Source organism: Coregonus lavaretus, assembly GCF_964263955.1.
Source record: "Coregonus lavaretus genome assembly, chromosome: 34".
Classification (NCBI taxonomy): domain Eukaryota; kingdom Metazoa; phylum Chordata; class Actinopteri; order Salmoniformes; family Salmonidae; genus Coregonus; species Coregonus lavaretus.
This window is the reverse complement of record NC_140021.1, coordinates 30,274,085-30,287,410: the sequence shown is the minus strand read 5'-3', so window position 1 is coordinate 30,287,410 and position 13,326 is coordinate 30,274,085. Positions and strand designations below refer to the sequence as shown.

At 44.2% G+C, this 13,326-nt stretch overlaps 1 protein-coding gene across 2 annotated transcripts in view; it reads left to right on the top strand.

Moving 5' to 3' along the window:
• LOC311109110 (plexin domain-containing protein 2-like) overlaps window positions 1-13,326 on the top strand; it is a 164,172-nt gene that overhangs the window by 40,836 nt on the left and 110,010 nt on the right. For both annotated transcript variants that reach the window (XM_084151919.1, XM_084151920.1), the window contains exon 2: window positions 7,944-8,206. In XM_084151919.1, coding sequence (XP_084008045.1) covers window positions 7,944-8,206 — 263 coding nt within the window. The remainder of the gene's footprint in view (window positions 1-7,943; window positions 8,207-13,326) is intronic.

Below are 13,326 nucleotides of genomic sequence, written 5' to 3'. Positions count from 1 at the left end.
AATAGTTATGGACCTGACTGTGTATGCACCACTATTTCCTATTCCATATGGGCCCAGGTCAAAAGTAGTGCACTACATAGGGAATAGGGTACCATTTACAGGTGCTGTTTGCCCCAGGAGGACTACTAATTTGTCCATGTCTTCTCTCTGGGGTAATAACAGGTCTGTGTTTTAGGATAGAAACAGTCAAAGGACATGTTTGAACAGGTAAGCTAGCACAGCACTTTCTTCTGTATAATTACAGAGGCTGGAAGGAGTGTGCATGGCTCCCATGTCTGTGTTATTCTTAAAGTTCCTGTTTTTGTCTCCACACCTTGTGGAACAGACAAATCGGACGCGTCTACAGCATAAAACAATTATTTTCTCAGAGAACACAAACTATGGCTAATCTGAACTACTGTAAGATTCATATGCATTATAATCAAAGCCAGTAGTATAATTATAATCAACGGTGAGAACTGCATTACCCTTTCTGCACAATATCAGCTCTAACTGATTAAACTAACTGAGAGTTGGCTGTGAAGAGTGTTATCAGAGAGAGTACAGAGTAAGTCTGTGAAGGAGCTGTGACAGCCCCCTTACCTCATCTATCATCTCATATTTCATGTGAGATCAGGTCAGCCATTTTCACTAAAACTCTCTTTATGAACACATTAGTCAAATACTCTCTCTGCTTACCTTTCCACTGCCTCTGTTTAGATTGACCATGGCTGCTAAGTACGTTCATCTCTAGGAGACAGAACGCTTCTCCTTCCTGAGCGGTATGACGGCTGCGTGGTCCCATGGGGTTTATACTTGCGTACTATTGTTTGTACAGATGAATGTGGATTAACCAGACTTGTGGAGGTCTACAATTTCTTTTGATTTTCCCATGATGTCAAGCAAAGAGTCACTGAGTTTGAAGGTAGGCCTTGAAATACATCCACAGGTTCACCTCCAATTGACTCAAATGATGTCAATTAGGCTATCAGAAGCTTCTAAAGCCATGACATAATTTCCTGGAATTTTCAACGCTGTTTAAAGGCACAGTCAGCTTAGTGTATGTAAACTTCTGACCCACTGGAATTGTGATACAGTGAATTATAAGTGAAATAATCTGTCTGTGAACAATTGTTGGAAAAAGTACTTGTGTCATGCACAAAGTAGATGTCCTAACCGACTTGCCAAAACTATAGTTTGTTAACAAGAAATGTGTGGAGTGGTTGAAAAACAAGTTTTAATGACTCCAACCTAAGTGTATGTAAACTTCCGACTTTAACTGTATATAGGGAATTGCGTGCTATTTTTTACGCACTATGTTTTCCCTCTGTTTTCCTCTCGTTGTTTCCTTCACTCTGTGTCAGTATGTCCCTTGCACTTGGGTAGCGATTAGTGCTTTTTGAAAGAAATGGAATTCAAATAATTAATGAGTTGTTTAAAAACCGAAAAATAAACGAAATATCGGTTAATCGCTCAGCACTGTACTTGGGTGACCCTGTATGTTCTCATCAGGTGAGATGTTCTGCTCTGACTTGTGTAAGAGCATCAGGTCAAACCTGTGTGTCTGACAGCCCATCTGGCCCTGTGCGCATATCTGAGACAGGGTTTAAGTTCTCTTGACACAGAGCACAGGCCATTTTCACTGTTTGCCTCAGGCCATCTTTCCTCTCCTCCCTCCCCATCTCACTCTTTGGAAATAAACATCCAAACAGTCACCCACTGCTTTTAACTTCTATGCAATTATTTAACTTTATATAGTATTCGTTTTATTTCTACCAAGCAACGGCAGTGTCTGCACTCTGTGCCACGCTGGTTTTTCTGATGTGTTTTATGGATTTGTGGCCTGTAGTATAGTGTTGATCTTGTGAATCGATATCCTGGATGAGCAATGCCAGACAGACCCATGAGGAGACTCCAAAACCATACTCATAAAATACTTCAAACCTTTCTGTCACGCTCTTCTCCCTCATCACTTCTCCCCTGTCGGTTAGACAGAAAAGGTCTGTCCTTTTTTTTTTTTGCCGCATTTTCTCCACCTCTCACTCCTGCCTCTCCCGCTATCTCTCCCTCGCTCCCCTCTCTCTCTCACTCCCTGACCCAGCCTTAAGGGCCAAGCTCACTGTTTGTTTTCTTCAGGAGATTAATGAAGATTAATAAATCAAGTAGGTCTTGAAAACTCAAGCATGTGATCCAGTGTGATCACCCGGCTCTCCTGTTGTGCTCAGAAACATTAAGGAGGACAAAAGGGGGGAAGGTAGGGGAAGGTTGTTTTGCTTTTTACATCATCATCTTTTCTGGCTTTTCTGGCTCATGTTTCTACCTTTGCGGCTCAAGGCTGAGGTTATTTGCTGACATATCCCAGGCTCCAGCTGTGTCTGTGGATGGTGACAGAGCACTCTTGACAACACCACCCACTGAATGATCACTAATGAGGGGAACCTGCCGGAACAATCATAGAAATAATTGTAATTTACTCCCATTAAATTGGAATCATAATATCCTGAGTGGCACAGTGTAAAAGTATCCTGAGTGGCACAGTGGTCTAAGGCACTGCATCACAGTGCTAACTGTGCCACTAGAGATCCTGGTTTGAATCCAGGTTCTGTTGCAGCCGGCCGCGACCGGGAGACTCATGGGCGGCGCACAATTGGCCCAGCGTCGTCCAGGGTAGGGGAGGGAATGGCCGGCAGGGATGTAGCTCAGTTGATAGAGCATGGCGTTTGCAACGCCAGGGTTGTGGGTTCGATTCCCACGGGGGGCCAGTATGAAAAAAAGAATATATGTATTCACTAACTGTAAGTCGCTCTGGATAAGAGCGTCTGCTAAATGACAAAAAAATATATATATATATTTTAAGCCTCGTAATTTCAAATTATTTCACATTGTTTGCATCCCATTACGTGTGATTTCTCTGACTAGGTGTTCACCTTTTGCTGTTTTTCTCAAAAATAGTTTTCAGTGGAAAGCACATACTAAACTGTGGGAGATCCCAGGGGGACACTCCCTTGGGTTTTCTGACCTCAATGAGACTTCCTGATAGCCTGGTCAAGCAGACTGACCGCTGTGCTCACAAGATCAGTAGACCTTGTACCCAGAAGGTTGTTTATAGTGTCTTATAGGATGCTATGGCCCACCTCAGATAGGTGCTTATATGGCCAGGGTTTCTGTGGATACCCAAGGGCCCCAGGGTGGTGTCTTCAGGGTGCTTGGCAGGGGCTCCTGCTACATTGATGGAGCAGCTTTCAGTGGGAGAAGGGTTGAAAAGACACCCCTGAAAAAGAGAGTTAGACACAGCTTAGGAAACCAATGGAGCCTTTATGCCAAAAGGCTTCCCTCCAACACGCACTACTCCATCACACACACACACACACACACACACACACACACACACACACACACACACACACACACACAACACACAGCATTCCCCTCTCCAGTATCGGCCAGCCTTGTACGGAAGTGTCCTGTCAGTGCCATTGAGTCAAATAGACAGCCAGAGAAAGGGGTCAACCAGAAGCACCCAAATACCCAAACAGAATGAAAAGAAGGGGTGCAGACAACGCCTTTACACCGTGATTTTATGATCTCCTAAATGTCCTTGAAAGCTTTAGGTTAAACCGAATTACAGTTCTCCTGGTGTTTGTGGATTAGTCGTGTTGACAGGCGTGAGTCTGGCGAGCAGAGCCGCTCTTGAGAGTCACAGCGAAGGTATTCAGGGCATTCAGTGGGAATGAAAGAGGAACGGAGGGGAAAGATCTCACACAAAAGCTAAAGGAACACACTCATCCAGGGTGGAGCCTCGTCCTGCTGCGAACTTATTTGGGGTGTTCCTCAGGGGTCCGTACTTTCCACTCTGAAATGTCTAACACAGAGCATGGAGTCTCTCCTTGACAATGAGAGTTCTCTGACCCTAAACCAGTTGGGAGAATTATAGAGCCATTACAGAGAGAGTGATGAACAGACCAGAGGGCAGTTGTTTTTTCTTCATGGTGACTCAGAGAGAGAGATTCTGGGAAAAGCACAACGCATTTATTCAGGGTATCCATTTTCCAGTCATGGTGTGTTCTGAAGTATCCTCTTTTGCCAACTTTCCACCATATACATTCAAGTGTCTAATAAAGATCCTTTGGAGGGTGAGAGACAATGTATGTGTTCCTGGAATGTATAGGTTCCCCTTGGATCAGAATATACAGCACCTGTTGACAGGAAATCTCACAGCCATACATTGTCTCGGTAGCTATGGTAACTAATGAACTTGAGTTGGTCGGAGGCGACAGGGAGAGGGAGATGGAGAGTGGGGGCTTGAGAGCAAGAGAGGGAGAATGAGTGAATGCTTGGCTACAGGAGCAGTGTTAGACACCTAAGAACAAGATCATTGAGATCTGCATAGCAATTAGCAGCATGCTACGTGCTCCAAACAGACATCGCTGCCTAGACTCCATAATGAGAGGAGTGTTTTAGCAATGTGATCAGCATTCAAATTCCTTTAATTAAAGTACGTCTGGAAAGAGTTGTCGAACTGTATTGATAGTGTGACCTGTGGTTTGAAATGATTATGATTACAGGGGTCAATATACGGTTCAGTTAAGCCAGTATATGTATAGTACTGTACTGTACATTGGACTTGTGCTCTGTGTAGTGTTCTCAGGAATTCTTGCAGTTCTTGCAGCAAGTGTGTGCCTGGTTGTGCGTTGTGTGTGTGTGTGCGTGTGTGAGAGAGAGAGAGAGAGAAAAAGAGAGACAGAGAGTTGGTTAGTTAGTCTCCCTGTTCTTGTCTGTGCAGCAACTGGTCTCTGGGCTGTTTTCTCTGTGGATGCTCATTACAGAGTGAATCTGTCAGCCTCCACTTTGGGCGCATTAGCACTAGCACTCCCATCTCCCTACTCCTGCTCTCCTGGGGAACACTACTGGTCTATCTGGGGCCCAGAGAGAGAGGAGGAGGATGGAGGGGAGAGATGAGGAGGGGAGAGAGAGGAAGACAGAGAGACAGAGAGAGAGGAGCAGAGAGAGAGAAGGGGAAAGAGAGAGAGAGGCAAACACCCGCTTTTAATTAAGCCCAAGCACCTCTGTCATGAGAGAGAGAGAGAGAGAGAGAGAGAGAGAGAGAGAGAGAGAGAGAGAGAGAGAGAGAGAGAGAGAGAGAGGGGGAGAGAGAGAGAGAGCGAGAGAGAGAGAGAAAGGGGGAGAAAGAAACAGCGGTCTGTTGTGTGTTAATACAGTTAACCTCATTAGCATAGCTGGAATGACATTAATGGTCAGGCAGGCAGTCTTCGAACCAACGACAGGTCTGGGAACTTACATTTTAACTGGGAAAGTGATTAAAAGGACAAACCTGGGCTAGGCTCTAGTGATAATCTGCCTTATGTCATGTGTGTGTGTGCCTGTGCGTATCTGTGTGCCTGTGTGTGTGTGCGTGCGTATCTGTGTGCCTGTGTGTGTGTGCGTGTGTCCTGTCCTCACTGTGACCTGTTTGAACACAGGGAACTGACTGCCACCTGCAGAGAGAAAGCTGTCAGTCGGCACAGCAGTCTGGAACTGTAATCAAGTGTCTGTGTCTAAAAACACTGTTCCTTCTCTCATGTCATCAGTTTACCACCTCAGTGTATTAGGGATGATGGGGTATGACAATCGGCCCTGGGATTTCTCTCAGCACATGACCTAACCAGCAAAAACTCGCCAGCTATAACTCGGGCCCAGAGTTTTTCCAGACCAGAGTTTGTTGAGGTCAGGTCACATCGTCAGGAACAACTCCAGGTCCTCGTGTGACTATGGGCCTCTGGTGTGTCTAAAATATGCTGAGTCACTGCTTCACTGCTAATATGCATCTAATTCATCCAAAGTAGTATAATTTCTCCCTAAAGCAATGAGGAATAGTCCGTTGAGATAGTGAGTTATGAGAGTGGCAGACGATTAATGACCAGACCAGAGTTTTGGCTCCACCACTGGACCACTGCCTTATTGACCATAAAAATATTATTGTTCTATGTAATTATGCTGCTACGATCCACTGGTGTACAATATAGCCTGTTTCTCATTCCAGTCTGACTACTTAAAAAAAGGTCAATAGTTGAGAATGTCTTACAAACTATATTGAGGAGAGAGCAGAATTACTGCGTTATTAAAGGAGTTTATATTGTAATCACCTTTTCCATTTCAGAGGCAAGGAACATTTTGGATATTATCATAAATGGCTCATGGCTTTTAAATCTATGATCTTTTAATGTAATTATTTTAATATAAATTTTTTAAATGTAATTTTTGTATTTCTTTTATCTGCTGCTTCTGCAAAAGTTAATGGGGATCCCCCCCCAAAAAATATATATATACACTGCTCAAAAAAATAAAGGGAACACTTAAACAACACATCCTAGATCTGAATGAATGAAATAATCTTATTAAAGACTTTTTTCTTTACATAGTTGAATGTGCTGACAACAAAATCACACACAAATTATCAATGGATATCAAAGTCACCCTCAAAATTAAAGTGGAAAACCACACTACAGGCTGATCCAACTTTGATGTAATGTCCTTAAAACAAGTCAAAATGAGGCTCAGTAGTGTGTGTGGCCTCCACGTGCCTGTATGACCTCCCTACAACGCCTGGGCATGCTCCTGATGAGGTGGCGGATGGTCTCCTGAGGGATCTCCTCCCAGACCTGGACTAAAGCATCTGCCAACTCCTAGACAGTCTGTGGTGCAACGTGGCGGTGGTGGATGGAGCAAGACATGATGTCCCAGATGTGCTCAATTGGATTCAGGTCTGGGGAACGGGCGGGCCAGTCCATAGCATCAATGCCTTCCTCTTGCAGGAACTGCTGACACACTCCAGCCACATGAGGTCTAGCATTGTCTTGCATTAGGAGAAACCCAGGGCCAACCACACCAGCATATGGTCTCACAAGGGGTCTGAGGATCTCATCTCGGTACCTAATGGCAGTCAGGCTACCTCTGGCGAGCACATGGAGGGCTGTGCGGCACACCCAAAGAAATGCCACCCCACACCATGACTGACACACCGCCAAACCGGTCATGCTGGAGGATGTTGCAGGCAGCAGAACGTTCTCCACGGCGTCTCCAGACTCTGTCACGTCTGTCACATGTGCTCAGTGTGAATCTGCTTTCATCTGTGAAGAGCACAGGGTGCCAGTGGCGAATTTGCCAATCTTGGTGTTCTCTGGCAAATGCCAAACGTCCTGCACGGTGTTGGGCTGTAAGCACAACCCCCACCTGTGGACGTCGGGCCCTCATACCACCCTCAAGGAGTCTGTTTCTGACCGTTTGAGCAGACACATGCACATTTGTGGCCTGCTGGAGGTCATTTTGCAGGGCTCTGGCAGTGCTCCTCCTGCTCCTCCTTGCACAAAGGCGGTAGCGGTCCTGCTGCTGGGTTGTTGCCCTCCTACGGCCTCCTCCACGTGTCAAGATGTACTGGCCTGTCTCCTGGTAGCGCCTCCATGCTCTGGACACTACGCTGACAGACACAGCAAACCTTCTTGCCACAGCTCGCATTGATGTGCCATCCTGGATGAGCTGCACTACCTGAGCCACTTGTGTGGGTTGTAGACTCCGTCTCATGCTACCACTAGAGTGAAAGCACTGCCAGCATTCAAAAGTGACCAAAACATCTGCCAGGAAGCATAGGAACTGAGAAGTGGTCTGTGGTCACCACCTGCAGAACCACTTCTTTATTGGGGGTGTCTTGCTAATTGTCTATAATTTCCACCTGTTGTCTATTCCATTTGCACAACAGCATGTGAAATGTATTGTCAATCAGTGTTGCTTCCTAAGTGGACAGTTTTATTTCACAGAAGTGTGATTGACTTGGAGTTACATTGTGTTGTTTAAGTGTTCCCTTTATTTTTTTGAGCAGTGTATATACCTATGTCACTGCAACAAGCCTGTTCCTCCTACTGTATCGCTTGTACTCATCTCTCCTCTTCCTCTCTCTCTGTGCGCCCCAGGGGTCTCCTACTCCTACGTGCAAGGGCAGCCTCTGGCTAAGGAGGACGTGGCGGTGGACGTGAAGCTGTACAGTCACCGGTGGAGGAGGTGGCTGTCCCCAGAACAGCCACGTAACATGGACAGCAACAGGGCCAGCCAGGACCAGGATCAGCAGGACCAAGAGCAGGGTCAGGACCAGGGTCAAGACCAACCTGATGGGGGCTTCCCAGACCTGCTCTCAGCAGAGGACAGCCAGGACACTGACAACAGCTCCCAGATAGAGGTACAGTACATCAACAGTGTTTATCCGACCATTACTCAGGCAAAGAGGCAAGGAGGGCCCCCTACATACCTCTGTTGCCCCCTGCCAAAAAAGTGGTTAAATTGTTTTGTGTTTTTATAGATTTTTCCCACACAAGACAAACATGAACACCAACAAACAAACGTTTGAATTGAACGTTTGGTGTTTGTAGCACTGAATGTTTCTTCATGGGGCCTGGTGTTCCGCCAAGGAAAAGCTATTTAGGGGAAACACTTGGGCGCACAGAGTGAACACCTCAGATAACCCTCTGAGACAGAAAGGAAGAATGTCAGAATTTCTCTGTGAGGTTTCTATTAGAATATGAACACAGGCTAAACTGTCTTTGTTCCTTAATCCCCTTCAATCTAAAACTATTCCTAAACATATTCCCAGAGGAGAGAAAATAGACCTCCCTAGAACAGAGTGATTACATTGTGATGATGAAAAACAGGACTAGGGTTTTGGCAGATGAATACTTAATATCTAATTAACGCCCAGCACATCCCCCGGGTAGATATTCATCATAAACTTCTTTGTGCGGACTGAGGGTGCACCTCAGAGAGAGACCAGGCAACGTCAGAAATGGCACCCTATATATCTACAAAGTGCACTACTTTTGACTAGAGCCCTATGGGGCCTGGCTAAAACTAGTACACTATATAGTGCCATTTGGGATGAAGACCAGAACAACAGATGAATTTAGACCTCATTGACCTTCTCGACAGTCACAGTCACAAACGATGGAGATTAATTGCTGACTCTTGGTCTGTGTCACTGTGTCCCCATGAAACTAAATGAAAGGCCTGGGTCCCTTGTTATTGTGCCTACTAGCCCAGCTCAGCGCTGCAGCCTAGCGCTCAGGCGTTTAGTCATAACGATGGCGGCGGCGCATCTGGTCCAGACAGATCGTTAAGTCTCCCAATGCCTTCTAATCATCTCAGGTCTACAGCCCCAGCGTCGCTTCGTGTGATAACAGACGACACTTTGATCACACACATGCATGCATGCACACACACACAAATGCACCCACACACACATATACAAACACATGCATGCACATACACACACACACACACACACACTCCCTCCCTGTTTTTTTCCTCCTCCCTGGCCTCATTTGTTGTTGCGTTGAGTGTCTGGGACAGCGGTGGTTTTTAACACAAACACCCCGTCATTTCCTCTGTCATGTCGCCCCCACCACCATACAGCCTCCCTCCCCCTTCACCCCACCCCCCCTTCCAATATACCTCCCTCTCTTCAAGAGGAAGGCTAAAGTATTTTAATAAGAGGCTGCTGACACCTTCATTCCTTCCGGCCCAGCGCTGGTCTGACTAACAATACACACTCGGCAAAAACTGATTGAATCAATGTTGTTTCCACATAGTTTCAACCCAAAAAATCAGTGTGATGACGTTGAATCAACTGATTAGATTTGCATAAAGTTGTCAACGTATACGAATATCGTCTTTTTTTCACCCAACTGTTAACCTAAATCTAATGACATGGTGAATTTTTTTGTTGATTTCACTTTAAATTCACTTTATGTACTAAATGTAAATCAAAACTAGACGCTGAACTGACTTCTGAGATATGACCAGGAGGAGGAAAGTATGGTGTCTTTAGTAAAGGAGGGGAGGAATAGAGTGAGCATTCATCATGATAGATGGAAATATATTTTCGCTAATGACTGCAGGAGTCCGGCATAGCTTGGCTACACTACACTACACTAGAGCCATTCTGTATGAACTTAAGCATAAATCAGCCTTTCACTCTGTAACACTCAAACACACTCACATCTCGCTGTCTAGCACATTCGTTCACTGAGGTAAGTGATTGTACCCACAGGTAAATGTCTTCCTGGAAAATATTTCTCTAACACTTTGCTGAAATGCTTGGAACAATCTCCCAGCACGGCAATACATCTGTTAGTCAGAATCTCTTAGAGATGACAGAGACATTCTCCTTTGAGCCTTGGATCACTGCAACCGATCAAACGACCAGATAATGTGTGTGTGTGTGTGTGCGTGTGTGTGCGTGCGTGTGTGCGTGCGTGTGAGTGTGTATAAAATGTGTCCTCAGGTAAACCCAATGATGTTCAGGCGTACTACAAAGCGTTGGAACGAGCTAACATTAAAACAATTGGAATTAACTTCGTAATCCAGGTTTTCTATATGTCGTTATCAATAAAACGTCACAATACAGTGCAGAAAATTCGATTTGACTGCTGGGGGGCAAGGAGACCCACAGCTCCGCCAAAACCATTGAAAACTACGTGCTGTATTTTTCAAGGGATTGTTAAACAAATGTTATATCTATTTGGTTTTAGTATCATCACCTCTTGAAGAGGATAGTCAGAACTACACATTTCCGATTATTCCACATTTAGCTATCATCAGAGTTATACAGCAAGTAACTGCATGCTTTTCATGATCAGTAAACATCAATTTATCATGTATTTTCAGATACGTGAGGGTAGCCATATCCATTTGGCATGTAGCTAGCTAGCTAAGCAAACATGTGTCATTTAGCTTGCTTCATCAGAGATTAGGCTTTTGTAAAGTTGTCAGTCGGACTACTCTCATCACCACTATAGATGGCAAGCAAATCAAACAATATTTTGATATAACCATCTAGTTTATTCCCTGAACGTTAGATTGTTAACTAGCTATATTGACGTGATCTGTTATTAGCTAATGTTAGCTAGCCAATTTGATGTGGTCCATCAATCAATGTAGCCTATCATGTCTGTCAGCAGCAACCATGATTAAACACTTAAAACAATGTTGAAAAGGGGACAATGTTAGCTAACTTCGCTAGGTAGGCCTACGTTAGATGGAGAAAAAAGTAAATTTGGTCTACTTACCACTATGTGTAGTCAACTGTATAAAGTTTCTACCAGTAGTTTGTAAAGTAAACATTATCAGCAAATGCGCTCTTCTGCTGCTTGAAAGGCAGAGCCCACAAAGGCCCACAAAGGATGGGAAATTAACCTAAACCACACATACTTGTCAGGTATAGTTCACTTCTATTTTATATCACTCAAATATCCAATTATTGGTGGCCAATATTGAGAGATATCGTGAGGCTGCCCTACGTATCTGAAAATACATGTTAAATTGATGTTTACTGATCATGAAAAGCATGCAGTTACTTGCTGTATAACTCTGATGATAGAGTGAACTGTGCGCAATTGTTTTGCATGGAATAATTTGACATTTGTAGTTCTGACTATGCTCAATAGGGGATGATATTAAAACCAAGTCATTATAACATTTATTTAACAATCCCTTGAAAATACATGTGTAGTTCTCACTATGGTCTTCAAGGGATTGTTAAACTAATGTTATAACTATTACAACCAAATAGTTAACATTTATTTAACAATCCCTTGAAAACACAACGCAGTTGTCAGTCGTTTTATAATAATAATAATAATAATATGCCATTTAGCAGACGCTTTTATCCAAAGCGACTTACAGTCATGCGTGCATACATTTTTGTGTATGGGTGGTCCCGGGGATCGAACCCACTACCTTGGCGTTACAAGCGCCGTGCTCTACCAGCTGAGCTACAGAGGACCACGTTTTAGTGGAGCTGGGGTTCTCCTTGCCCCCGAACAGGCAAATCGAACGCTCTGCACCCTATTGTGACGTTTTATTGATATCGACATATTGATTGTGTGACGAATTTGGGAGTTGGAAAGGCTTAGCAGCCATGTGTTTGTTGTGGTGTTGTTGTTTTGACTGGTGATATTGCTGTAGCGTCGTTAACAAGGTGAATGTGGTGGTGATGATTATCACAATGACAATGCCATGTTAAATTCCACATGACATTATCAAAGACTGGAGCAGCTCATCAGTAGTACTAAACAGCAGCATGTCAACAAACAGACACACGGACAAGTCTCAGTATTAATATAATACCACTCATTGGATGTTAGATTATCTCTTATTGCCAGAAACCTTAGTTAGTTTATTTAAACGTATAAACTTCTTCCACTACCATAACATTTTGGGGGGTGATTATTGTTTTAATGTACACTGCCGGTCAAAAGTTTTAGAACACCTACTCATTCAAGGGTTTTTCTTTATTTTTACTATTTTCTACATAATAGAATAATAGTGAAGACATCAAAACTGTGAACTAACACATATGGAATCATGTAGTGACCAAAAAAGTGGTAAGCAAATCAAAATATATTTTATATTTGAGATTCTTCAAATAGCCACCCTTCGCCTTGATGACAGCTTTGCACACACTTGGTATTCTCTCAACCAGCTTCACCTGGAATGCTTTTCCAACAGTCTCGAAGGAGTTCCCACATATGCTGAGCACTTGTTGGCTGCTTTTCCTTCACTCTGTGGTCCGACTCATCCCAAACCATCTAATTATGGTTGAGGTCGGGGGATTGTGGAGGCCAGGTCATCTGATGCAGCACTCCATCACTCTCCTTCTTGGTAAAATAGCCCTTACACAGCCTGGAGGTGTGTTGGGTCATTGTCCTGTTGAAAAACAAATGATAGTCCCACTAAGCCCAAACCAGATGGGATGGCGTTTCGCTGCAGAATGCTCTGGTAGCCATGCTGGTTAAGTGCGCCTTGAATTCTAAATAAACCACAGGCAGTGTCACCAGCAAAACACCCCCACACCATAACACCTCCTCCTCCATGCTTTATAATGGGAAATAAACATGCAGAGATCATCCGTTCACCCACACCGCATCTCACAAAGACACGGTGGTTGGAACCAAAAATCTCAAATTTGGACTCCAGACCAAAGAACACATTTCCACCAGTCTAATGTCCATTGCTCATATTTCTTGGCCCAAGCAAGTCTCTTCTTATTATCAGTGTGCTTTAGTAGTGGTTTCTTTGCAGCAATTTGACCATGAAGGCCTGATTCACACAGTCTCCTCTGAACAGTTGATGTTGAGATGTGTCTGTGACTCTACTCTGTGAAGCATTTATTTGGGCTGCAATTTCTGAGGCTGGTAACTCTAATTAACTTATCCTCTGCAGCAGAGGTAACTCTGGGTCTTCCATTCCTGTGGCGGTCCTCATGAGAGCCAGTTTCATCATAGCGCTTGATGGTTTTTGCGACGG